This window comes from Phodopus roborovskii, unplaced genomic scaffold (genome assembly GCF_943737965.1).
Source record: "Phodopus roborovskii unplaced genomic scaffold, PHOROB, whole genome shotgun sequence".
NCBI classification, from domain to species: domain Eukaryota; kingdom Metazoa; phylum Chordata; class Mammalia; order Rodentia; family Cricetidae; genus Phodopus; species Phodopus roborovskii.
The window spans coordinates 36967259-36992631 of record NW_026125281.1 but is presented as its reverse complement, the minus strand read 5'-3'; the positions used below and the strand labels follow the sequence as shown (position 1 = coordinate 36992631).

Here is a 25373-nt window from a genome sequence, read left to right as displayed (position 1 = left end):
GTCCAAATCAGTGGTCAAGGTGGGGGCAATTCTATGCCCAACAGGCCATTAGCTGAGGCGAGATTGAACTCCAGCAGGAGCAACAACAGTGTCCAACATATTTTCGGGAAAGTGCACGGTGCTGTCAGGAGCAACAGTGTCTCATGTCAAAGGAGTACTAATATTAAAACATTTAAATGCCATGTTCTGCATGTCTATGAAGGATTGAAGATTAAGCATCTATATCTGACTAATCTCATAGGTACAGGAAATGTGAGTGAAGATAATCTATAATACTCGGGAACTTAGCTAAAAAGACTGATTAAAACTTTCCTGAGTAAAGCAGGAACAAATACTTAAACAATATAACTATTTACATATACCTACATGTAAATCCCTAAAATAGAGGTAGAGTATAAGTGTCAAGACAAGAGGTAGAACTATAAAGGGCAGCAAGATAAATATCCCAAATTGTATCAATATACAAAATGTCTTGAACACAAGAAAAGTATACATACATAGAATATGGTAAAAAATAATGTGCATAAATATTATAAGTGGAAACATTTAACACAATATAACAAAATATAAACTTAATTTTACATAGCTTACCACATAGGAATGCATAACAATGTAAGCTGTAAAATACTTATTCTGAAACTGTTTTGGCTTTTACTAAACTGATTTTCCATCTCTGATTATTATTTTTAACTTTTACTTCTAGTCTGTACACCAATAGATATATCGTTGTATTTACAATACCAAGTCCTTTCTCTACTCCTTGGATCAATATAATTTAATGGATTTGACTTAGTCACTACCCAGCTTTCATCTCTCCATGGAGTAACAACTTTTTGTAACAACTTGAGTTAGTTTTGGGAGAACTGTACCCTCCAGTGGCATCAGCATTGTGTGTATGTGTGTGTGTGTGTGTGTGTGTGTGTGTGTGTGTGTGTGTGTATTCTTTTTGCATTCCCCATCTGTTTAACCACTTGTTTTTTCTGTGACTCTTGTGTATCATAATAGGGACCTTTCTGGTTGTCTATTAAGTAACTTCCTGATAAACCAAACTTCTTCCAGAACTTTTCCAGCGTGAACCTTTCTCAGCCACATTTACTGCACCCTTCTCTGTGGACCTGTAGCATTTGCTTTTAAAGTTACTGTTAGAGCATTGATTGCGATGAGGTCCATAGTTAACTAAGTGCCTGCATCTCTGGAGCCTGTTCTGATGGCACAGCTAACCCTGAACCCTGCATCTTTACACTGGGGAGTCAGCATCGAGTACGCGCATAAGTAACACATGCACAAATGCATGGAGAGTGTGCTGTGAGTGCCTCACGCATCAGCTCCGTCTGGAAAGTTGCAGGACTGATGCACCAGCTCCGCACATGCTGCAGTGTGCCCCCGGCTGAGGCTCTGAGCCTTGGGTGCCTGGTGTGGTCACACAAGCCCCAGTTGCCCTAACCCTCCCATGATGTCAGTAGTACTGCTCATTGTTCTCAGAAGCTGCTGACAACAAAACTGAGAGCCACTGCTGTCTTAGCAGACTTTTCATAGTGACATTGGAGGGGCTGCACTTGAGTGTGTTGACCAAAGACAGCACTGTCCAGTAGGAGCTTGTACCATACCAGGTTCTCAGTTGCTGCCCTCGGCACACTGTCTAGAGTAGCACCACAGGGTGTTTAAAGAGTATCTGTCCTCCCTCCCTCCCTCCCTGTCTCCCTCCCTCCCTCCCTGTCTCCTTCCCTCCCTCCCTCCCTCCCTCCCTCCCTCCCTCCTTCCCTCCTTTCCTCCCTTCCTCCCTCTCTCCTTCCCTCCTTCCCTCCCTCCCTCCCTGTCTCCCTCCCTCCCTGTCTCCCTCCCTCCCTCCCTCTCTCTTTCTTTTTGAGACAGGGGTTCTCTGGTAGCTCTGCTGTCCAGGAACTTGCTCTGTAAATAAGGCTAGCCTCGAACACATAGAGATCTAATCGTCTTGTTCTGCCTCTCAATTGCTGGGATTAAAGGATACACCACCACTGCCTGGCTATTTGTCCTTCTCTTCAGGCTAGCATCTTAAAGGAGATGTTAGCTCTAGGGTCTTAAGGATCCTTTGCCTGGGAGCGCATAGACAATACCACAGAAAGCACAGCCTTTCTTTTCTTTCACCTCCACCCTTTCCTAGTTTCTTTTTCATTTTATCTGTGCATCCTCATCATGGCCTCTAAAGGGGTTTGATTTGAGTCATCCAGTCTTTTTCATTATTCTTTCACTTGTGTATTTCCCAACAAGGACTTGCAAGTATCTGCTTAATGCCCGTTGCATATGAGAGCCAGGGGCAGAATGGGTTAACATTCTTCTTTCTTGACATTTCCCTTCCATCTTGAGAGATACCCGATTATTAAACCCTTGCCAAGCTATGTAGGAATAGATAAGGATAAGTGGAAAGAAAGAAAAGCATGAAGTACCATGAGCTTGCTCTGTGGGTCCCACATCCAATAGGATTCCTGAGGAGGAGGTAGTGTTCCACCAGCCAGCTCCCAAATAATAACATGGAGACTCACTCATACGTGGATTTTAGACATAGAGCAAGGATCACCAGCCTATAATTCACACTGCCAGAAAAGCTGGACACACGGAAGAACCTAAGAGAGTTATACACGGTCCTCACAGAAGGGGAAGGGACAGGATGTCCTGGGCATATGGGGGAGGGGGCAGTGAGTGGAGAGGGAGCTAGGAGAAAGAGAAGGGAGGAGAGGAGGGGAGAGGAGGATGTGAGGGACCAGGAAGACTGAGTCGGGGGAAGAATAGATGAGAACAGGAAAAGAGACACCTTAATAGAGGGAGCCATTATCTTAGTGAGTCAGAAGCTTTGTGCCTAAACCATTTTCTGTGATAATGCATATTACCATCCTGAAAATATCTTTTTAGAACTAGAAATGACTCCTTAGGTAAATAATATATTATGTTTCTCACCCTTATAAACTTTACATCTCTTACATAAATTTCTTTTCTGAATTTGGTGACAAGGAAAATTCTGTCTCATCTTCAATTCCATCAGAGACCAGAGAAATATACGATATTATCTGAGTAAACAGGAAGTGCAGAGCAAGCAGCTTCCAAAGCAGGGTAAATGGCAGAGACATCTGGCTGCCTGGACAGTCAGTCACCCAAGGTTCCTCTGCAGCATTGGGGCACCGTCTTCAGCCTGCAGGCTTGCAATAGCTAACAGGCTTTGCTGTGTAGCAGTAACTTTGAAGGACTTTCCCACCCTGTCTTGCCATGAGGATTCTGTAGCCCACAAGATTGAGCATGTCTCGTCCAGTCTTAGAGCTGTCTCCACAGTAGAGGGGTCAGTTTTGTCTTTCTTGTAGTCTTTGTTGACTTTTCCTTCATGTCTGTAGCCAGGATCCTCAGGAGGTCACCCCCAGTCAAATCTGGTCCCAGTTATCTTGGTGGACACAAAAGCACAACCTCTTCCCCATCGCAGTCCGTTGTCCAACTTCCATTTTGAAAGCAAGACATCCCTAAAGTATGTAAGCTTGTGTAATTTAGCAATTCCTTCCACACTCCACAGTGTCTCAGCAGCTGTTGGTCTCTGTTCATTAGCATTCCAAAAAACTCAAAGTTAACAAAGTACTGTATATGACCCAGATACCCTGTATTTCCCATCTGTACATGGCATTTCCTTTTATATTACTTTACTCTCTCTTTAAAGACTGTGCTGTTTTTAAACTATTTGTAAGCACACTGTACCTGTCAGAGGTTTTCGTGATCTGGACCTGCACGCCCACAGTGTTTAGTGATGACATTAGCAGACCTTAAACTGCTAAGGGGCCACTGTGTGGTGCTGGCTGCTGACATCGCCTCCTTTTTGCCCCCAAGAGCCTAGCTGCATGCCTGTGGGGCTGAGTTCACTGCCCCAGCTCTGGAAATTGTTGTGGCTGCCTAAACTAGGACTTTGTACCCAGTGTCAGACGTTGAAGTGCTCTGCTGCACAGCCGCACATCTGTATACTAAGCCTACCCAAGAGACTGCAGTCGCCAGGGAGCTGTCCTAACTTTCTTTTTTTTTTTTAGGTTTCTTAGGCCTTGTGTGGTTATATGTGGCCTCATGTTGGACGCCATATGTAACCTGCCAGCCAGCTCCCAAGTAATGACACAGAGACTTCTTATTAATTATGAACGGTGGCTTTTAGTGTAAGCATTTTCAGTGTGCCAAGATTCTTCTACCTCTCCCTTTCTCTCCCCAGAAACCCACCTGTACCTCCTGCTTAGCTATTTGCTGTTTAGCTTTCTATTACACCAGTCACAGCAATACACCTTCACACGGTGAACAAACATCCCACACCAGGTGACATTTCAGGTGAGAGCTGAAATTGAACACGGTGCCTGAGGAAACGCCGCCGCCTGAAGAAGTCTATCTTATTTAAGGATCACAGGAAAGGCTTGTTTGTTGGACTGGGGAGAGCAGGGAGAGATGGATACACACAGGAAGCCCATGTAGTGAGAAATCGGTGGTAATACTTTGTTGCTGTTATTTGCTGTTTTGGGACTAAGAGATTAATGCATTGCCCAGGTTGGCCTCAGGATTGTGGTAATCCTGCTTCAGCTTCCTTAGGCCTAATATTAGAAGCTGAATCTCTACAACTGCCTCATAAAAGGATTTAAGCCAGAGAATGACATGGTTTATTTCCACCTTTTTGCGATTATGAATAATGATGCTATACACATGTACACATTTGTATCTATTTGTGTGTCTTGTGAGGCCATATTTTCATTTCTTTTAGGTCTATCTTTGGAGGTCATAGTGTGTCTTAGTTTCATTTCTGTTGCTGTAATCATACACACTGCCCAAAAGCAACTTAGAGAAGAAAGGTTTATTTGGCTTACAATTCCAGGTTATAGTCTGTTATTGAGAGGAAGTCCAGGCAAAAACTAAAGAGCAGCTGGTGACATCATGTCCTCAGTTAAGAGCAGAGAAACAAATGTTCCAGAGCTGTCTACTTGCCGCTGTGTAGGCTTAACAACTTCTTCACTCTTACAGAGTTCAGGATACAGCCTAGGGAATGGCACTACCCACATTAAGACTGGATTGACCATCATCATTTAACAGTTAAGACAACATAGACATGTTCTTAGGCTAGCCGATCTAGGCAGTTTCTCAACTGAGCTCTCTGCTCAAGTGATTCTAAGTTGTGGCTAGTTGACAGAGCTGACCATTATGTAGAGTCACTCTGATTTGTCCATTGAAGGTGGCTGTACCATTTGCATCCCACTTAGGAATGTTTGAGTTCCAGGTTCTCTACATTTTGCCAGTATATTATATCCTGTTGTGTGAACAGAAAATAGACACATAATTTACAGTAGTCTAAGGATGGGGTGTTGAATTAAGACTAAGAACATCTCCCTGAAGTGTATGTCCAGGTAATATGGAAATAGATCTCCGGGACTTTAGGGAGATTAGGTGAAATTGATATTCTAGCTAGCTTATATCCACTTGACACAGGCTAGCATCATTGAGAAGGGAGGACCTCATTTGAGAAAATGTCCCTACCAGATTGGCTTGTGATCAAGCCCGTGGGGCATCTTCTTGATAGATAGACATGGGAGGGCCTAACTCACTGTGGGTGGTGCCATTCCTGGGCACTCTGGGTTGTATAAGAAAGCAGCTTGAGCAAGCCATGAGGAAAACCCCTCTATGACCTCTGCATCAGCTCCTGCCTCCAGTTTCCTGCTTTGAATTCCTGTCCTGATTTCCCTCAGGATAGAATGTGACCTGAAAATTGTAAAAGGAAATGAACTCTTTCCCAACCCAAGTTTCTTTTGGTCATGGTATTTTATAACAGCATTATAAACCGTAATTTGTAGAACAGCTTGTAAAACAGAAATGGTTTCACGGTTTTCAGAAATCACCTGGGAAGTGGAATTGTTTTTGGGTACTGCCATAATTCTAGATGAGTCCTAAGTGGACTCAATTTCAAGATACCTCTCCCTGACAGCTAAGTTTTAAGATTTAAGCATGAATATGCCATATAAGTAAGTCTCGTGCGCTGATCTTACCACAGAGCTGTAAGCCGGTGAAAGTGTAAGGTTGGAGGTTAACATAGCAGCTGCGGGATACAAGAGGAATGTGAGTTTGCCAAGAGAGAGTAGAAAATGGAATGCGTTTGAGTTCGGGTTGGATAGGCAGGGGAAATGAGACAGTGGACTGGAAAAATGGAAGCGTTGAGAGACAGGTGTCTGTATGGGGCAGAAGACCGAAAGGCAAGTGAGAAAGTAAGACTGTTAGAAATAAAAGAAATTGAGTTCCTCGGGTGAAAGATAATAGAGGCAGAGTTGTTCTGGAGCTGATAAGATTCACATTGATGAAGTGGGAATGTAGATGAGGGATATATCCCGATGGACAGTAAAATTGCCACAAAGATAGCAGCTTTGGAATTGAGAAACAGGGAAGAGCCAGGTCCCTAATATATGTGAGAAGGAAAAGGGTGGGTAGGACCCTGAAACGGAGCTGTGCCTGTGTGCTGTGGCACCTCAGTCCCCCGTCGTCCCCCCCCCACCCCCCCCCCCCGGCAGACTTGATGTAAACTGTAGCTTTTGGCGGTCCTGCCAGTGTGTGTCTCTGATGGGACCGTGGGGGAATGTTGTGACACATCCACACTTTGTGCCCTCTGCTTTCACCTTGTCTGAAAGGACAACTTAAAGGCTGGCCAGCTGGTCCTTGCTTAAAAACACAAATTTTAAAATCTGAGACTGCAAACTGCTGATTTCTCTTATTTATTTTTTTACTTTGCTTCTAACGGTTATTTGGTTTCTTGATGCTTCGTGCTACATTGTTCTATCAGCATTTTTCTAGACAATGTAATTCAGTAGAAACATAATTTCTAGTTGTATTTTATTGCTTTAAAAAGTTGTCCTTATTCTCACAGAAGGTTGTGAAGTAGTTCTATATGTATTTTAACTTTCCCAAATGGACTTTGAGGTTGCTGTATTAGAGTTTTCTTTAGCTGTATAGAACAGAAAACCCTATTGCAGTGATTTTTAAAACTGAGGTTCATTTTTTTCTATGTGACCTGAATTCCAGGGTTATAGGATGTCTGCAGCTGCTCCACTGTTTTGTGAGTCCTAAGGACCCGCCCTCTGTCCTGGTGGACTTTTGTAAGCCCCTGTGTGCAGAATGACCGCTGTACCTCCAGGACTGATATTTCCACTTCAGGCAAGAGAAAGGGGAGACAGTAAGGCCTGTCTTGTATAAATTTCATGCTCCCTTTTGTAAGAAGAGGTCCGCATTGCCATTAGCAAGCTTCACATCTCACTGACTGGAATTGTCTCTTCTGGTCTTTCTAGTCACAAGGGAACTAAAGTGAGTCTGCCATGGGAGAGGAAAGGGCCGCTTACATGGCGTGCTGAAAATGGACATGAACTACACCATCTTAAGTTTTATTGCTGAGGCAAACAGTGTCCATCAGACGCTGCCTACAAACAAGGGGCACTTTAGCCCATCAGTTTTTCTTCTCTTACGTTATAGGACTAGATAGATGTACATGCAATCATCTTATGCTTTATTTGTTACTTGTTATTGTTATAAACAGGCTTAAGATGGACTTGTTTATTTTAAAGCTAAAATAATATTGTCACAGGTCCTAAGATAGGAATCTTTTCAAAAAATATAATGAAACAAATTTAGACTTTTTTGTGTAAATAAAACTTTTAATATATTTGGGAATGAGACCTTAAAAAATGCATTTTTTAAAATAAGCTGTGCATGGTGGTTCATACCTATAATCCCAGCACTTGGAAGGCTGGAGGCAGGAGGGTTACAAGTTGGGTATCCAGCCTGGGCTAATTTAAAGGTGTGTGTGTGCGTGCGTGCGTGCGTGTGTGTGTGTGTGTGTGTGTGTGTGCATGTATATACTAACATGCATATCTGTATACATATTTTAAATCTGCATTTTAAGCTTTAATATAGTGTCTTCATTGTTGACTTTTTTGAATATTTTTATTTTAAATATTTAGATTTTGTAGAAATAAATTAAGATTATAATTTTTATCCTTGAGGGATTTAAAATGAGTGGGGACTTAATTACATATTTGACATCAGCAAACAATAAAAAGTGTAATGTGATCAAGTATCAAAAGTTGAATTTAAGAAGAAAGGTAACTGTTGAGTGTGGTTACTTCCATAGCAGTCCCTGACAGGCTCCGTGAGAGTATGGAGTCAAATGTGTTAAGATCCTTATTAAACACTATAGCCCCCAGGTGCAAAGATGGGCCCTGTCTGCACACCCCACCTTGTTGAGCTGTGTGCAGTTTCTTGAATGTTCTTTGTATTGATGTTGCCATACCTTTAGCATATTTTGTTACCCGTGAATGAAAATGTATTGCATAACTCCTTTTAAATGTTGTTTTTAAATTTTTATAATATTTATTGTTCATGTAAAATAGTACTATATGATACATTGTATGGTATAGGTGCCTCTCATACCCTGAAATTCTAGGGCCTTCTACACTAACGGAACAAAAGCTGCACTAACCAGCTTTAAAACCTGGGCGGACTCTGAATTGAATGCTAGCCTTTATAAGGAGATTGTCAATGATGCTTTGTGGCTGTAGAGCATGTGCACAAACCAGCCCCTGACACAGCCGTTGGTAGTCACTGCTTTAGTGAGTTTACTGAACCATGAGGTTTATATCAATGCCCTCCCCAATCAAGCAATATTCTTGTCCAAAACCTACTCATTCATGTAGAATATTAACCAACCCACTAGTGAGACACTAAAAAGAAAAAATTCACAAAGAATAATCATTAAGTCTTAGTTATTTTGTTGAGTTAGCATGAGCTGTTTGGAGTGCCAGTAAGCATTATGTCTCTGTGTGCCATAGTCAGAGAACCTTTGCAGTGCTTTTTGTCTGGCTGTTTGTTTATTGGCCTGGCAGTTTACTCTTTCAGGATTTAGCTCAAATGCACGTATATTCCTAGGGGACCTGGTTTGGGGGAGGGGCCGTTTGCAGCGGGAAGACTAGGTTCCTGCCAGACTGGTAAGGGCATTGAGAACTTGCATCTGAATTAAAAGAGGTTTAGAAAGGGCTAGAATATAGCTCAGTGGAACCGCAACCTGGTGTGCACAGGGTCTGATTCAGTCCTTGGAGTTGTATAAAAAAGCTCCCATCATGTGCCTTTACCTAAGTTCTCCCAGAATTTTCTGGTGTGTGTGGGGAGTGTCACCACATGACCCATTTATTCACTTGCATGTTACGTGGCAAGCTTATGAGCCACATGCACGTGTGCCGAATTTACCTTTGAGTCACTGTGACGGATGTAGCAGCTTTTCATAGTGGAAAGTTCTTTTACATTTTTTTACACTTACTTATTTTGTGTGTATATGTGTTTATTTGGGTGCTCGTGTGCAATGGCATGTATGTGGATTTTAAAGTCAACTTATGGGGAGTTGGGATCGAACTCATATCACCAGGCTCTGAGGCAAGCACCTTCACCTGTTGAGCCATCTCGCCAGCATGCACTCGGTGAATGTTCTTACATGAATAAGTAACTGAACGGACAGATGAATGGATAAAGGGAAGGAATTCACCCAGATCATGAATACTGGGAAAGTCTATGAAGACTTGAGTGTCGAACATACTTAACTCTTAAAGAGCAGGGTCTGCACTTTTCCTGTCTTTAGAAACCGTTGCAGAGGCCACCCAGGACCTGCTGATGATTGAAGCTGCAGTAAATACTGTAGGTATAAACCAAACGCCTGGTTTCCAAACATGCTGTGCTTTTATTTTTTTCTAGTGCTTCCACTTCTCATTCAGAGAACTCGGTGCATACGAAATCGGCTTCTGCTGTCTCTTCAGAGTCCATTTCGACTTCTGCGGACAACTTTTCCCCCGATCTGAGGGTACGTATGCTACACGGACATACCGAGCACAGCCGCACTGTTCAGAGTCTGGCCAGCACTGTCGGTAAAACCGTTAGCAGTTAAGTACGCAATGGCAGAGAGTTCTCAAAGCCCTCAGACTGTTTCTTTATTTCTTTTTGAATTTTTTTCTTATTTTACATATTAATCCCAGTTCCCTCTCCTTCCCATCCTCCCATGCTCTCCCCACAAACTCCCCCATCCACTCCCCAGAGAGGGTGAGGCCTTCCAGGAGGGATCATCAAAGGCTGTCAATCATTTGGGGTAGGTCCTAGGCCCTCCCGCGTAAGACCTCAGACTTCATAAATTATCCCACACCTGGCCAGCAAGTTTGAATGCTTACTTACTATTTTAAAAAAGTGTATGTTAGTACTTGTAAAAGCAGTCTTTAGTCTGTTAAAATCTAGCAGAGAGTCGGTGAAAGAGTGCCTCAGCAGTAGAGTAAATGAACTTCCCAGCAAGAGTGAGCGAAGTGGGCAGCAGAGACAGCTCCCTTCTTCCTCTTCCGGGTCCTCTCATGTGGACACCACCAGACGGTGTGGCTCTGACACAGGCGGGGTTTCCCACGTCAGCGATATAATCAAACCCCTCACGGGAGTGCCCAGCTGCTTGGGTTTTAGTTGATTACAGATGTAGACGAGTTGACAACCGAGTCTAACGTCCACACCACTCCTCTAGAGTCCAATTCTACAGTTTAGTTACATAAGCACCAGGTGATGGACCATCCTTATACATCTCAGTACATTGTGAAAACATTCCTGGATTTTTCCCGTATGCATTAGCCACACATCAGTGATAGCAAGTTTGTGGATTCATCTGCTTTTCTTCAGCCACTTGCCTATGAGTAATAAAAAATTATATTTTGTGTATGGTATTACTCTAACCCTTCAGAGTTTCCTTTTAAACAGTAGACATTTCATTTTCATGGTTCTAGAAGATGGGAAGTGTAGGTTCAATGCTAAAGACCAGTGTGTGCAAGCATATTCTACCTAGTGTTGTATGTTGTGTGGGACGATCTAAGAGAGGTTACTCTAGAATGTAGTAAGAGAGTTTTTTCTGTGAGCTACCACCTTTGTACCACATTAGCTAATAAGCTAGTAACCTACTCGGTTTTAGGTGGTATATTTTTATAGAATTTAATGGAGGATTCCCAGAAAGTAACTTGAGAAGAGCCAAATCCTCAGGAGTGATAAACAGATAAGAGCCTAACCAATGATATAGTTAAAAATTATAATTTTTTTATCTACCATGAAGAATTAAGCATTAATTAGATAATCAGGAAAAAAGAACATCCTCCATATAGCGAATAGCTAATACCTCTGGAAATTTAAATAGCATTGGCTTAGTAATTTATGCCCTGATTGCAATTGATTTTATATCAGAAGTTTGGCTTTTTCAAAATGTTTTTTCCATATGGGGATTATTAATAGTTATTCTCTCTATTAGGGAAAAACAAAAAACCTTTCCCAAGAAGGGACATTTAAATGTTGACTTACTCCCATTATGAGGGGGGAAACATTTAAACAAAAGTCAAGCAAACAAATGTTAACAAAATTCTAAGTTGTGGGCTGGCCGTATCGACTCATGCTGCAGTAGCGGAGCCCGGCCATCACTCTGACACTGAGGTGCAGCCACTGTTCCACACTGGCTGTCCTTCGCTGAAAGAGCTGACAGCGAGCAGAGCAACCAGAGAGCTGAGTTCCAGCCGACAGTAATTTGTCAATCTTTTGGAATAATTCTATTCACCTACGAAATGAAGATACTTTTATGGTATTTTAGGATTTATTGTGAAAATATGCAGTTTTTCACATGAATGTAAGATTTTATAATTCTTAGGCACTCAGGAAATACTTGTAGAAAATGGCAGCTTCAATAGTATATGTGGCAATATTGCAGTTTATATAATTTGATTTAAAGTAGTATGTAAGATTGCAATTCATATGAAAGCGAACCATCTGAATGAAATTTGAATGGAAAAAATAGCCTTCGATTAAAAAAATGTTTCTTTCTTACACCCGCAATCTAGGTCCTGAGGGAGTCAAACAAATTAGCAGAAATGGAGGAACCGACCCTGCTTCCAGGAGAAAACATTAAAGACATGGGTCTGTAACGGCATTTTAAAATTTGTCTCTTTCTGACTATACATAGTCGCTCATTCTCCTGCAGCTCCCAGTCTGTGTACTGTAAACCTAGATTCAGAGCTGTTGGGAGTGTCCTGTCTCACTGCTGGGAAATACATAAACTTAATGTTATTCTTTTTAAATTGTTGCTGAAATATGTGCAGGAAAGTTGAATTATTTTGAATTACTGCATCCAGATAGATACTGGGTTGACCAGCTAGACACATTGAACATGTGAATTTTTTGTTACTATTAAAGTACAGCCTATCATTTGTTCCTTCTTATAATTTACTTCCTTAGATAAGCTCAGGTTAAGTTTTGGATGGTCTTTCATGTCCATTGCAGGACAGGAATTGTGTGCAGACATGGTCTGCTGCCCAATGCAAGCCTCACCATTTGCACTTTGCCCTGAGACTAAGCAGAAAAGTCGTACTTTGCTCTTGTCCTGTTATGCTTGCTCAGAAAACCAACATGCATAGCCTTTGAAGAGCAATATGCTGGGAGGATGAAGACAATGTTTTCTTTGCTGAAGTCAGCACCATCTTTCCTATCACAGGCAGCCCTCCCCTTTTAAAGGCAATGCTCCAGTTTAAAACCCGAGTGCCAGAGCAACTGCCATCAGATGGGCCAGTTCCCTCTCCCATGCTCCCTACAGACCCCATCCCATCCCCCATCCACTCCCCAGGGAGTGTAAGGCCTCTCTTGAGGCATCATCAAAGTCCTTCAAGTCACTTGTGACAGCGCCTAGGCCCTCCCCCACGTGTCTAGGCAGAGAGCTTTGATCTACACTGAATTGGTTCTGTGAGAGGGGCCTGGGGAGGGGAAGGGTGTGGGGGACACCCTGGGGAGCCAGGCCCAACACTTGTCCCGCTTCAGTATGGGCTGTGCTTTCTGCAGGGCGGTCAGTGTCTCCTGTTGCGAGGCTGCTTTGTTAACTCCCACCCCATCCCACTACGCGCCACTGCCAAGACCCCTTGTCTGCACGTCTGTCTGCACGTCTGCCTGCTGGACCACTTCCTGGCCCGCGGCTGAGGGACTTGTCCTTCTCAGCAGTACTTCCTGGGTCTTTGTTTTGTGTAGACCAGGCTGGCCTCAAACTCATGGAGATCTCTCCATGGAGATCATGGAGATCCGCTTGTCTCTGCCTCCAAGTGCGGATTCAGGCCAGCGTACCCTGCTTCTCTCTGTGTGATTTGAACAGGCTCATTCATTCTTCATGTTGGTATCACTTACAGTACCTGTTAAGATGAGGGAATCTAGGGTCCCTCACTGCCACTTGGCAGCATCACAAAGATTGCCCAATATAACACAACAATGTTCAGCATCATTGTCACACAGTTGATCAGAGCATAAAGTTACTAGACAAAAGTCAAAGGTTGGGACAAATGTGTATGTCCTTTATATTAAAAAGACTTTAGATTTTACATTGACTTAATATAAATCTATGGTTTAGTAAAATTAGGGGCAGGAGAGGGGCCTCAGTGGTAAAGGTGATTGTTACAAAAACTGACATCATGAGCCATGGCGTATAAACAACCATATACATGTACAAATAAATGTAATTAAAAGCAAAAATGGTAGGCAAGGCATTACATGAATGCTGTAGGTATTAATAGTCTAAGAGTATTATGGCCTGGTATTCCCACACAATTATTCAGCCTTTAAAGTGAGGGTCAGATACTAAACAACAGTGGATTAGCTTTGTGAAGAGGTACTCTAATGTTCATGGCAAGAAGTGTCAGTAGAACTGAGTCCAAGTCAAATCACTTCATACACTTTAAAGACTGCGCGGCCATTGTTGGCTGGTTCTGCCCTTTACTCCGCGCAGGGTGCTGTCAGGGCCTCCTTTCTCCGCGGTGTGAACCTGCTCAAACCATCTCTCAGAGCGTGCAGTGAGAGCGTGTAGAACGAAGCAGAGACAGGTGGCATTGGTGTAGACCTCTGTATTTGCACAGTCCTTACAGCTTTAGAAGCATATGCCTGGGTCTTCTCTCCTTAACTCATAATGAAGGAATGCAGGAAAGGCATCGCCCTGTGGTGGCTATAGGGTAAGAATGCTGATGCGTTTCCTGTGTAAGAAACTGGATCCGATGTCACCCAGAACCATTTCAGTGGCACCGATAAACTTTCTTAGTTAAACCACAAAGTCATAAGGGAAACAAAATCTATCTTTATATAGGGGTGGGTTTATTGATTTAAGAAGTTTCCCTCTAAATGGAACATGCATTGGGAATTAAGAAAATGTAGCTTATGCTTCTGAAGAAGCTGATTTGAAGTTTAGAAACAGTTGCTAAGAGATTGCTCTCATTTCAAATCCCATACAAAGCAATCAGTCCTTCAGATTGATTAATATGAAGCAAAGTCAGAAGTTTCAGTGTCTTACAGATTGTATAGATCTGTATCTCCCCCAAAGCACCCTGGTGAAGTTTGTAGAATGCTTTGGCTCGACAGAATTGTTCTGCATTTCCTTCCAGGAATCTGATGTTTTGCTCTAATAGTGGCATGCAGAGAATTTATAATATTTTAAGAAGAAAAAAAAACCCAAAACACCTGTCTTGGGCATTATGAAGTCTGCCATGGTAACTGTATTTTGAACTAGTGGTTGTACTTACCATGTTTAATCAGGTAGTGCATGTTTTTAGAAGGATAATGCCATATAGATCCACCATTTAGCATTTAATAAAGCATTGACTATGTTTATTTCTAAGATTTGTTGTCCGTAACTTGGTCAGGGATATACTGTGCTCTTTTAAAAATATCTTATTCCAAAGAGGCCCAGGTGCTGGCTCTGTAGTGAGGGGCTCTTCTAGCAGAAGTTGGGATTTGATGGCCAGCACGGTCTGGGCATCAGGCTTGCATACACACACTGCACATACATATATGCGGGTAAAACACGGATAAAGCATAGAAAAATAACATTGAAAGAAATGTTACTCTGCCTGCAGTTTTAATGGCTCAGGCATACAGTCAGTTCAGTACTCCCTGGTGTTGTGTGTGTCGTGGCCATTTTATTTCTAGAGAAATGGCGCACACTGAACCGTGCCTCTGAAGACAGAGCAGCGGGTGAGGCAGCCTGGGGGGGGGGGGGAGACGGGTGGTGGAGATGGGTGCTGCTCCTGTGTCCGTCTGCTGCCAGCGCGGCCTCTGACCTGCTTCCCTCAGTGGGGACAGCAGCCGTCTTAGCGGCCTCCGTCTCTGCAGAGGCCCTCGCCTTTTTGTTTGTTCTATAGTCCTTGGAGTAAGACAATTGGAAACATGGATTGGGCTTCTGAAGGCTTTTTTCTTCTTCTTCATCTTTCTGTGGTTTATTTTCTCATAATTAGACAGGTAGTCAAAATAATTTTATAAAATGTGTAAGCTGTTTTTAATAGCGCATAGTGTCCAGTAAACTATGGCTTTTTTGTCTCCAGCCAAAGATGTGACTTACATATGTCCCTTCACTGGTGCTGTCCGAGGAACCCTAACTGTCACAAACTACAGATTGTATTTCAAGAGCATGGAGCGGGTGAGACTTACTGAGTTTGGCTTTGCCTGTACATTTGCTTGGTGTTTGGATGGGTTTGCTCACTTCCTTAGTTTTTATTATTGGGACCATGTAACCATGGCTGTCCTTGAACATGGTATGTAGATCAGGCTGTCCTCAAAGATCTGCCTGTCTTAGCCTACAAGTGCTGGGGCTAAGGGTGTACCCGACCCTAGCCAGCTAATTCTGGGTAATTTTTGACTCAAGAATTTCTGGTTAAGATTTTAACAGTTTGGGGAGGGGGAGTGTTGGAGATTGACTGAACCCTGCCCTGTTCGTGTCTTTAAAGCTCTTCACATTTTTTTAGACGTTGTGTGCTTTCTTTTCATCTTTCAGGATCCCCCATTTGTTCTAGATGCTTCTCTTGGAGTGATAAGTAGAGTAGAAAAAATTGGTGGTGCATCTAGCCGAGGTGAAAACTCTTATGGCCTGGAGACCGTGTGCAAGGTAAACTTTACAATACTTGTGGTTCTATTTACTTTGGAAAGCTATTCAGTACAACCTCTACTTGGAAACTGGTACAAGTAAGTGGACTGCACACTAGAGACGTGTCCTCATGGGAGCAAACGTGTTCAGCTGTTCACACACACAGCACTTACTTAATACCAGGCCCTACTCATCACCAGGTGCACGTCCACTAGTTTGCTTAGGTTTTTTCTGTTTTGTTACTGAGACAGAGAAAGGCACATGTCTATACAGCTAAGTGTTGGTGTCACACGCGTGAGCCAGCATCGCCTGGCTTGTGCACGCTACAGTTTCAAAGTACATCAGTTCTGTCTCTCAGCGCTCCAAGTAAAAGAGACTGTGTGTGTCATCCAGACTGCTTGTGCATTAATCTTAGAAGTTTGCTGAGTCTGATGTTAATGCCTTAGTAACTGATATTTTCTTCACTGATGCCAAATGAGCTCCATGAGTGTAATGGCTGTCATCTGTGCCATTTCTCTTCAGTGATAAACGGGGAAAAGGCTGACCTTGTGATATCATTTTAGATATCTACCATTATGAATTATAGCTGGGTCTCTGCTGGGGAGAGGTTAGCCAGAGGGGTGATCTGAGTGTCTTTACTACTTAGAGATGGTTACTGCAGAACACGAGAACACAGTTCTCAGCTTCAGCGTACACGTGTGTATTTTCACACGATGGTTTGCTCAGATTTGCAGTAAGCTAATGGAAGCATGGTCTTTCATAATTGCCAAGAGTGTGCTTCCCCAGGAACAGACAGGCACGTGCGCGTCTTTCTGGTGTCAGAATTATTGAGTAGCAGCAAATTGACAGCAGTTAGTGGTTTCATAGACCACAGCGTGTCATGCAGTCCTAACTACCCTTGTAGCCTGGCTGAAGACTCTGTTACTCCAGTCTTAATTGCTAAAATGAACTCTGAGGACACACAGTGTTTCTAGATAATGGTTGTCCTGTGTATATAGTAGAAAATGAACACACATTGAAGAGGCTGTGGTGGAGCTCAGGAGGTTTCAGAAGCAGGCTGAGAGAGAGTCTGTGTCCTAGACAGTGAGTCAGACCAGTGCGTAGGAAGCAACGAATGAGCAGGTAGACACAGACGGGCGCGCACGGTCAGGAATTTGAGTGGGTTAGCCAGCCAGAGCCCCAGGGGCAGGTGGGAGCTTGGTTCTTGACACACCAGGTTCCAGATGATGTGAGAGTCACGAGGTGAGGGGAGGGCCGTGTCTTTTCCACAGTCTGCTGTGGCTAGTAAAGTCTTGGCCTTGTTTCCCTGATAGGATTTTAATATGCCGTATGCCCGTACAGTCTCAATTCACCCCCAGTAAACTTAATAGGCTGGCACCCTTTTTCTAAGAAACGAATCATTTGTCAGTCTGTGTTGGGTGAGTGATGTATTTGATACAAGGTGCCATTTCTGGGTCCTCCTGGGGGTTGTAGTCACTTTTCTTCCTCATAATGGAGTATTGCTTGTAATGGACACTGCTTGTAAAAATGGAGTCTTTAGGGCAAGGCTCAGGATTATAAACAAACAACTATTTTATTATTGATACACTTTTATTCAATATTGTACAATATGGGATAACATGGTCTAGGTCATAACCTGATCTCAAGAGTAATGAGACTGCAGCATAGTACATTCAGCTTCTGCCTAGGTTAAAATACTTAAAAATAGATACTTCTGGATCATTTTTTAGTGTCAATTTCTTTTACTAAATGCTATGAGGTAGCATAAAGTAGACTACAAATGTCATTCTGCAAGAGCTTGGAAAATAGCCGAGGACACATGCAGAAAGAGTCCCTGAGATCCCAGTGTAGAGCTGGGTCAGGGCTGAGCTAGCTCTTAAGGATCCGTGAAGTAGCCAGGCATTGGTGGCACACGCCTTTAATCCCAGCACTCGGGAGGCTGAGGCAGAGGCAGGTGGATCTCTGAGTTCGAGGCCAGCCTGGTCTACAGAGCGAGTTCCAGGACAGGCTCCAAAACAATACAGAGAACCCCTATCTGGAAAAAAAGAATCCCCGAAGTGGAAGCACTTCAGGCAGTTTGGTCCTGTCTGTGTAGCAGAGGGGACAGACTCAGGGCGAGCTCCTGGAAGCAGGAAGTGATCTCCGTTTGGGATGGAAATGTCATAACAGCTGATCGTGGTTTTTATTTTTACAAACCAGGTTCTGACAAGCGTTTTACCTACTGAACCATCTCTCCTGCCTAGGAAAGGACACGTGTTGATAGTGTGTATTCATCAGTCATTTATGTCCGTCCCCTTTGGCCCTGCTGAGCCTAGGTGCACAGGTCTAGAGTCTGCTGTGTAGTGAAGTACTTTGTGTTTGTTCAAACCACTGTTATTTTCTTGTGTCCAGGAACTGTTATTTTGTATCCTATATGTAGAGGTTTACCTTTACCCAACATTTCCAAGTAATCTCATTTGTTCACTAAAAAGGAACAAAGTGATTTAATTGGATACTGTATTTTTTCTAGGATATCAGGAATTTGCGATTTGCTCATAAACCAGAGGGGCGAACAAGAAGATCCATATTTGAGAATCTAATGAAATACGCATTTCCTGTGTCTAATGGCTTGGTAAAGTTTCTCTCTAACCTGTAATGTGGTCAAACTCAACTAGGTTGTCCAGATCCTCCCCTCGTGTTCCTGCTGTGGCGGGTAGCCAGGGTTAGCTTGTGCCGAGTCAATTTCAGTAATGGCGTTCTGTGATTATGTTGATTTGGGGGAGGGGAAACTGGAGATGAAACCCAGGGCTTCTCACATGCTAGGCAGTGCTGGACCACAGACTGGGTTTGTCTATTTGCCTTTATTTGAGGCAGGGTCTTTTGAAGTTGTGTGGGCTGGCTACTCCTGTCCCAGGTTCAGGAAGCCTGGACTACAGCCTGTGCCATCATCTCAGCTTAGTTAGGCTGTCTGTCCCTGTGAAGACACCATGACCACAGCCACCCACCCTTCCTTTCTGCCTGCCTGCCTGCCTGCCTGCCTGCCTGCCTGCCTGCCTGCCTGCCTGCCTCCCTCCCTTCCTCCCTCCCTCTTTCTCTTTCTTTCTTTGAGACAGGGTTTCTTCTCTGTATAACAGTCCTGGCTTTCCTGGCACTCACTTTGTAGACCAGGCTGGCCTCGAACTCAGAGATCCATCTGCCTCAGCCTCCTGAGTTCTTGGATTAAAGGTGTGGGCCACCATCATTACCCTGCTGACTATGGCAGCTGTGTGTGAAGGAAAACATTCCACTGTGGTGGCTCACAGTTCAGAGGGTCAGTCCATTGTCATTGTGGTCGTCTGGACTCACAGGCAACAAGAAGTGCATTTCTTGGTTCAGCTGCATTTTTTCTTAAACTCCACAGACTTCTAGTTGCATGGTAAAAAAGCTTTACACCAAAGTATAAAAAAGGTTCCTTAGTGTGTTAGAACACACAGAATGTATTTCAGAGCTTCTCAGCTGCCACCGCCTGGTGTTGGGCCAGTTATTTCTGTTGGAAAGTGCATTTTTGGAGATGTCATTTATTACTTAGAATTAAACCTACAAAAACTATCAAAATATTTAAAGGTAATAGGTTAGCATTTGGTAAATTTTATGAGTGGGTCTTTGAGCTTTTCTGTACTTTTTAGAGCATATAAAATGCTTAGTGTTGTAAGTTAAACAGAAATTTTAGTTATAAAACTAAAACTATTTTAAAGGGGGAATGTAAAATACTCTTGCATGTAAGCAACTAAAACATAAGTAGTTATAGCTCTTTAAGGATGTATTTCTGATTGATTACTTTCTTAAATATCTTTTTTTAACTTTATTTTGTAGCCTCTTTTTGCTTTTGAGTATAAAGAAGTATTCCCTGAAAACGGGTGGAAATTGTATGACCCCCTCCTAGAGTATCGGAGGCAGGTACGTGCTTTTCTCTCCCAGCTTTCATGATCTGTATTATTTTCATTACAAACAGACAGGGCAGCGTAAGGAGTTCTTTCGGGTTCTTTTGGTTTAAGTGAAGGCCAACCCTGGTTTGCTTGGCTTCTTTTCTTTTCCTTTGAGTTGCTTTCCAGAATACATTAGTGATTTACAAATCTTTACTTATCTAGGAGTTTATAGATATCAATTTGTCTAAAAAATGCTTGCTCAGTAGAAAGATGTAAATGGGATCAGTATATACAAAATGTAATGTTCTTATATGCCTTAATATCATTTAGTTTTTTATTAGGCATCCTATAAATTAATTAGGAAAATAATGACTGTACTGCTTCTAATTTAGCTTTGTAAAATGTTGGGCTTTCCTCTTCACAGAGGATAGAGTGTAATACTATCGATTTAATGGTCAGAACCCATTCATTTTAACATTTGTGTGTGCGTGTGTGCACGCACGCGTGTGTGTGCACACGTGTGTATTTGCTTTCGTGTTTCCTGTGCACTAGGGATTGAATTCATGGCCTCATACGTGTGAGGCAAATGTTCTACTACTGCGCTATGTCTCCCCTTTACATGGAGATCAGAGTTTCGTCCCTGTTGATAGCTTCTCAGATATTTCCCACTCAGCTTTGAACCCTTTAAACTTGAAGGGTGTTTATCAGATGCCATGTGTGTCCTTTCTGTTTTCCTCTACTGGAGTCATGTGTTGTCTCTTTGGTATTGCTATTGCTTGAGCTCCAGTAGGGAAGGCGCTGGCCAGTTTTTTCACTGCTGTGTTATCAGGATGTAGCAATGCCTGGCATGTCATAGACAGGTGTCTGTTGAATGATTGAATGCATGAGGGCTAAGGGAAGAATTTGCTTGCAGTGTTTACTGTCTTTGTTAACTAAACAGTGTTTGTGTACAGGTTTTATTTACTAAACCACGTGGTTGGTACTTAAGCACATGATGTAAAGGTACTAAATACTGTCTGCAAAGCAAGAGTAAACTGAGGCATCGGATCATTAAGTAATCTGTCTGTGGTAACATAGTTATTAATGTGGAAGTTAGGATTTGAATTTGCAGAATCATGTTTCAGTAGGTAAATTAGTATTAGTCAGTCAGATTCCAACCTGCAGAGTGAACCTCAAAGGTGGCCGTAAAGAAGCTTGCACTTAGACACGGAGAACTGCATAGAACAGCAGACAGACACACTTAGATGTGGAGAACTACATAGGACAGCAGACAGACAGACTTAGACATGGAGAACTGCATAGGACAGCAGACCCGCACAGGCTTACAAGGAGCTACAAGAAATGCTAGGCACACAAGCCTGAAGATGTGAGTTTAATCCCCCCCCCCCCCCCCCCCCAGTGCACATCAGGAAGGAAAATAAACCAGCTGCACACAGTTGTTCTCTGGTCCTGGCAGGTGGGCTGTGGTACCTGCCATTACCTTTCTTTGTGCCCATTTCCCACCAAAATAATAAATGATTTCTTTTTATTGCTATCTCTTAAAGAAAAAGTTTGGTTATCAGTTTCCAAGGTTGTGGAAATACACAGCATATGGCAATAGGTAATTCAGGTCTCCATCAGACTCTGCTGGGGACAACCCTGACATCCAGGCTTACAGGACCACTGACTCTGAAAGCTGGTTGCCTGCATCTGTAATTTCTCTATGTGCTACTTCATTTCTTTCCTAATAGCAGCTCTGGGTGTTTTCCCAGTGCTTGTGTGTTCATCTTGTGAGAATATTATATATTCTACCTACTGGGTAGATAGAATATGCAATATTCTACATCTACATTCATACATCTGTGGGTAGTCAGGAAGGTGAGTTTTCATTTAGCTATATAATTTTGGTATGTAAAAAATATACTGGGACATGCTTCATACCTAGGTCTATTTGTCCCATGAGGATTATAGACACTTAAAAGCCTGCTTTGTTCCTTTTGCTCAGGCTCTGCACACAGTTAGCTCACTTTCACCTCAGAGCAAGTTCAGATTAGACTAAAGGCTTTTTGTAAATAGACCATAAGTTTAAAACTTTACAGCTATATACAAGGTCAGGGTCACAGATGTCTGGCCAGGTTGCTGTGCAGGGCACCCTCGGAAAGGCATGCTGGTTCTTTGCTTGCCAATCTGTTAAAAATGGGCCTGAGTCCCAGGGCTTGTCACTGAGCACTGTGCTCCCCGCTCCCCCAATCTGGCCCTGTGGTCTGGGTCCTGTGGTCTTGGCGCCTTGTGTTGCCATGCAGTGGCTCAGCTCCCTATTGCTTACACTAGGAATGTGTTTTTGACCAATGAGAGGTAACTTTTGCAAATTTTTTTAAAAAATTGCTTCAAGGCTCCTGTAAGCAGAAGAGTTTTTAGAATAGAAGAAGCTGGAGGAATTGGAAATAGGACCGGACAATTAGAATAGAAACAGAAGACTAAAGAGAACATAAAAAGACTGATTCAGAAAAGCACACAATGAAAGAATTCTTCCGCCCTCAGATGTCCTAAGCCCTCTGCTTGCTGTTACGTCCATTCTGAGCCCTGAGAAGAGGGTCTTGGGGCCGGACCCCAAAGGCTCGCGTACGGCAAGTTGTTTTTCAGAAGTGAAAGCGGAGGCTACAGGGTGGTGTGACCTGAGTGGACAGTGAAATGTGCTCGCTTAACTCTATCAGTAATTATACCCTGCAGAAATGGAAGGGAAATAAAACCATCTCCTGACAGAGAAGGTTCTAGAGGATGTATACCTATGTGTATACCACGACAAAGTCAGTTACCTTATTACTACCTGAGATGGCTCTTTTCAGAGTAGGACACTGTTGCCTTCCCCCAGCCAGGCTCACACCCACTCATAGCATTTAATGAATTAATAGGCTATAAACATTACATCTGATCCCCCATTAAAATATGTGTCTTCCTAGAAGCTTGGCCACATCAAATTTGCGAACTGGAGATGGGGGAGGTTGGCTTACTGCCCTGGCATCTGTTTTAGCTGACAGCTTCTCTCTCGTTTCATGTCATGTGTAGGGAATTCCAAACGAGAGCTGGAGGATAACAAAGATAAATGAACGCTATGAGCTTTGTGACACATACCCTGCCCTCCTGGCTGTCCCAGCAAACATCCCTGATGAGGAGCTTAGGAGAGTGGCGTCTTTCAGGTCACGGGGCCGGATCCCGGTAAGTAGGCCGGGTAGGTATTTTAGTACAGGGTGATAATGGTCATAGCATTTATATGAGGATGCCAGAGACTAAATTAAGCTGGGCATTGGTTACCATTCTGTATCTTATATATTCTTTAGTCATGGCATAAATGCTATTTTCCTATTGAGTCCACGAAAGTAGAAGACTTTACAAATTAATGATGTATGGCTACACCTCAAAAGAACAGATGAAATAATTTTAGGGGCAGAAGCGTAGAATCTGAGTACTTTACAGTTCTACTGATATAGCAATAAAAACAAAAAGACGACAAAACAAAAAAAACAAGCAGGGTTGTTAAGCTCTGTTTTAGTGTACTTTTTCTAAGACAAGAGTTTCCAATACTTTTACAGCAGTGTCTGGTTAGGAAGTAGACGCTTCTCTACAAGCAGGGCCGCAATGTGACCGTGTCCCTGCCTTTAGGTTTTATCGTGGATCCACCCTGAAAGCCAGGCCACACTCACCCGCTGCAGTCAGCCCCTGGTGGGCGTGGGCGGGAAGCGCAGCAAAGAGGACGAGAAGCTCCTGCAGGCCATTGTGGACTCCAACGCCCAGTCACACAAGGCGTTCATATTCGATGCTCGGCCAAGCGTCAACGCCGTTGCCAACAAGGTGAGGTTTGTCTCTGGTTTTGTTTCTTACTTTTCGTAATTATTTGTCACTCTGATCTCTGATGTTACTAAAGCCAGCTGAATTTGTCTGTACTGTTGCCTGGTAAAAAGTGGTCAGGCCCTGGGGAGGCAGAGAGAGGACAAACTACATGGAGGTGATGATGATGATTTCCAAAACTGCATTTCATCTGTATTGTAGAAAAACCAGTTAATGCAGTTAGCCAAGTGAATGAAGAAAATGCTTTAAAACCCCCAACGTGCACCGTCACTAGGATTTGCTTGTATTTCCAGATCTATGTAGCTCTCCATAAATATTTGAAGTAATGCCGAATAATTTTTTGTAAGTTAACAGATTTTTTGTCAGTGAAAATTTATGTCATCTTAATGTCTGGTAATCACAGCAGACATTAGACTGTTTTGTCCTCTCATTGTGAGAGGCTTGAGTGACCATCCTTAACTCTTGGAGGATATTCTTCAATCCGCATCTGCATAGCCTGTTGGAGGCACTGTGAGCCCCGGTCGTCCTTTGCAAATGACCCTTTTAAGGAGGTGCACGCAAAGCATAGTCACTTGTTTATCACCTTGTGTTTGTTAGTTACTGATAACCTTTATCAGTAAAAGTTATAACCAAGTTCATCAGAAAAGATTTTGTAATGCAAAATTCTTCATTCGGTGAGTATTTAATAATTTGAATGCTCAAAATTACAGGCAGTTGTCAAAAGCAGAGTCACAGCATACTGTGAATGTCAAGCAGGCACCATGCACAGACACACTTACCATACTTTTACATTACACTGCTCATCACTTGCCTATACTTGGTATTTTGAGACTCGGTGAAGTAGTTAATTACCAAGTTTAGTTTTAAATGATTTTCGTCTTTTGTTTTACTATCTAATTGCCATTTAAAAAACACTTAACGGAGATACAACTCACTGTACCGTGAGAGCGTATCCGCTCCTCTAGTGTGCTCACGGCCCACTCATGGCTATGAGTTCCGCATCATGCCCATCCTAGCTCTGTAGTGGGTTTGTAAAGGAGCTACTGCCATGCTGTGGGTTGTAGTATTTCTTCCTGTGTCTGTGATGGGCTGTTTAGTAGCTCCTATTACCGTCTCCTGAAATTCATTGCAATGAAATTGCTTTGAAAGTTTCTCTATCCTCAACCTTACAGTTAATTTGATAGTTATGTTTTATACCCTGGCGCAGAGCAGCTGACGGGGTTGCTGTGAGCATGTGCCAGCTACTCTGAGGCATGCTGGGAGAAACCTACTTCTAGCAGGGCCTCACATTGTAAACGCCTCCCAAATAGTATTAGTGACATATATTCAAACTATAACAGCCATTTCCACTCTCCACAAGTCATCTTTGTTAACAAGTGCTACCTACATTTTTTGTGACAATGTTGAATATAAATTACTATGTGGACTAGAAATCTGACCAATTTTTAAAATTAGTTTGGAGTTGAATTTAGAGGTATCATAGTAAAGATCCTATTAGTGACATTGTCCCACTAGCCTCCCGATTTGCTTTTGTTAAGGCTTCAAGAAGTATGATTTTAATGTTTGAGTTAGGCAAGACAGAAGATGTTTTAAACATAAAACCTAATATTAAACTTGGGAAAACCAGGTTCTGTTTTTTAGCTATAGATTGTTGAAATGAATCAGCTGCTTAATATAAGCAAACTGATAGCTAATCTTGTCGGTTTGATTGAAAAGAG

General features: G+C 42.8%; 1 protein-coding gene across 1 annotated transcript in view; it reads left to right on the top strand.

Moving 5' to 3' along the window:
- Positions 1 to 25373, top strand: part of Mtmr2 (myotubularin related protein 2) — a 57137-nt gene that overhangs the window by 22452 nt on the left and 9312 nt on the right. Inside the window, exons 2-9 of the mRNA XM_051199020.1 lie at positions 9754 to 9859; positions 11904 to 11979; positions 15408 to 15502; positions 15857 to 15967; positions 18456 to 18557; positions 19778 to 19861; positions 22876 to 23025; positions 23470 to 23658. Of these exons, the coding sequence (XP_051054977.1) occupies positions 9754 to 9859; positions 11904 to 11979; positions 15408 to 15502; positions 15857 to 15967; positions 18456 to 18557; positions 19778 to 19861; positions 22876 to 23025; positions 23470 to 23658 (913 nt within the window). The remainder of the gene's footprint in view (positions 1 to 9753; positions 9860 to 11903; positions 11980 to 15407; positions 15503 to 15856; positions 15968 to 18455; positions 18558 to 19777; positions 19862 to 22875; positions 23026 to 23469; positions 23659 to 25373) is intronic.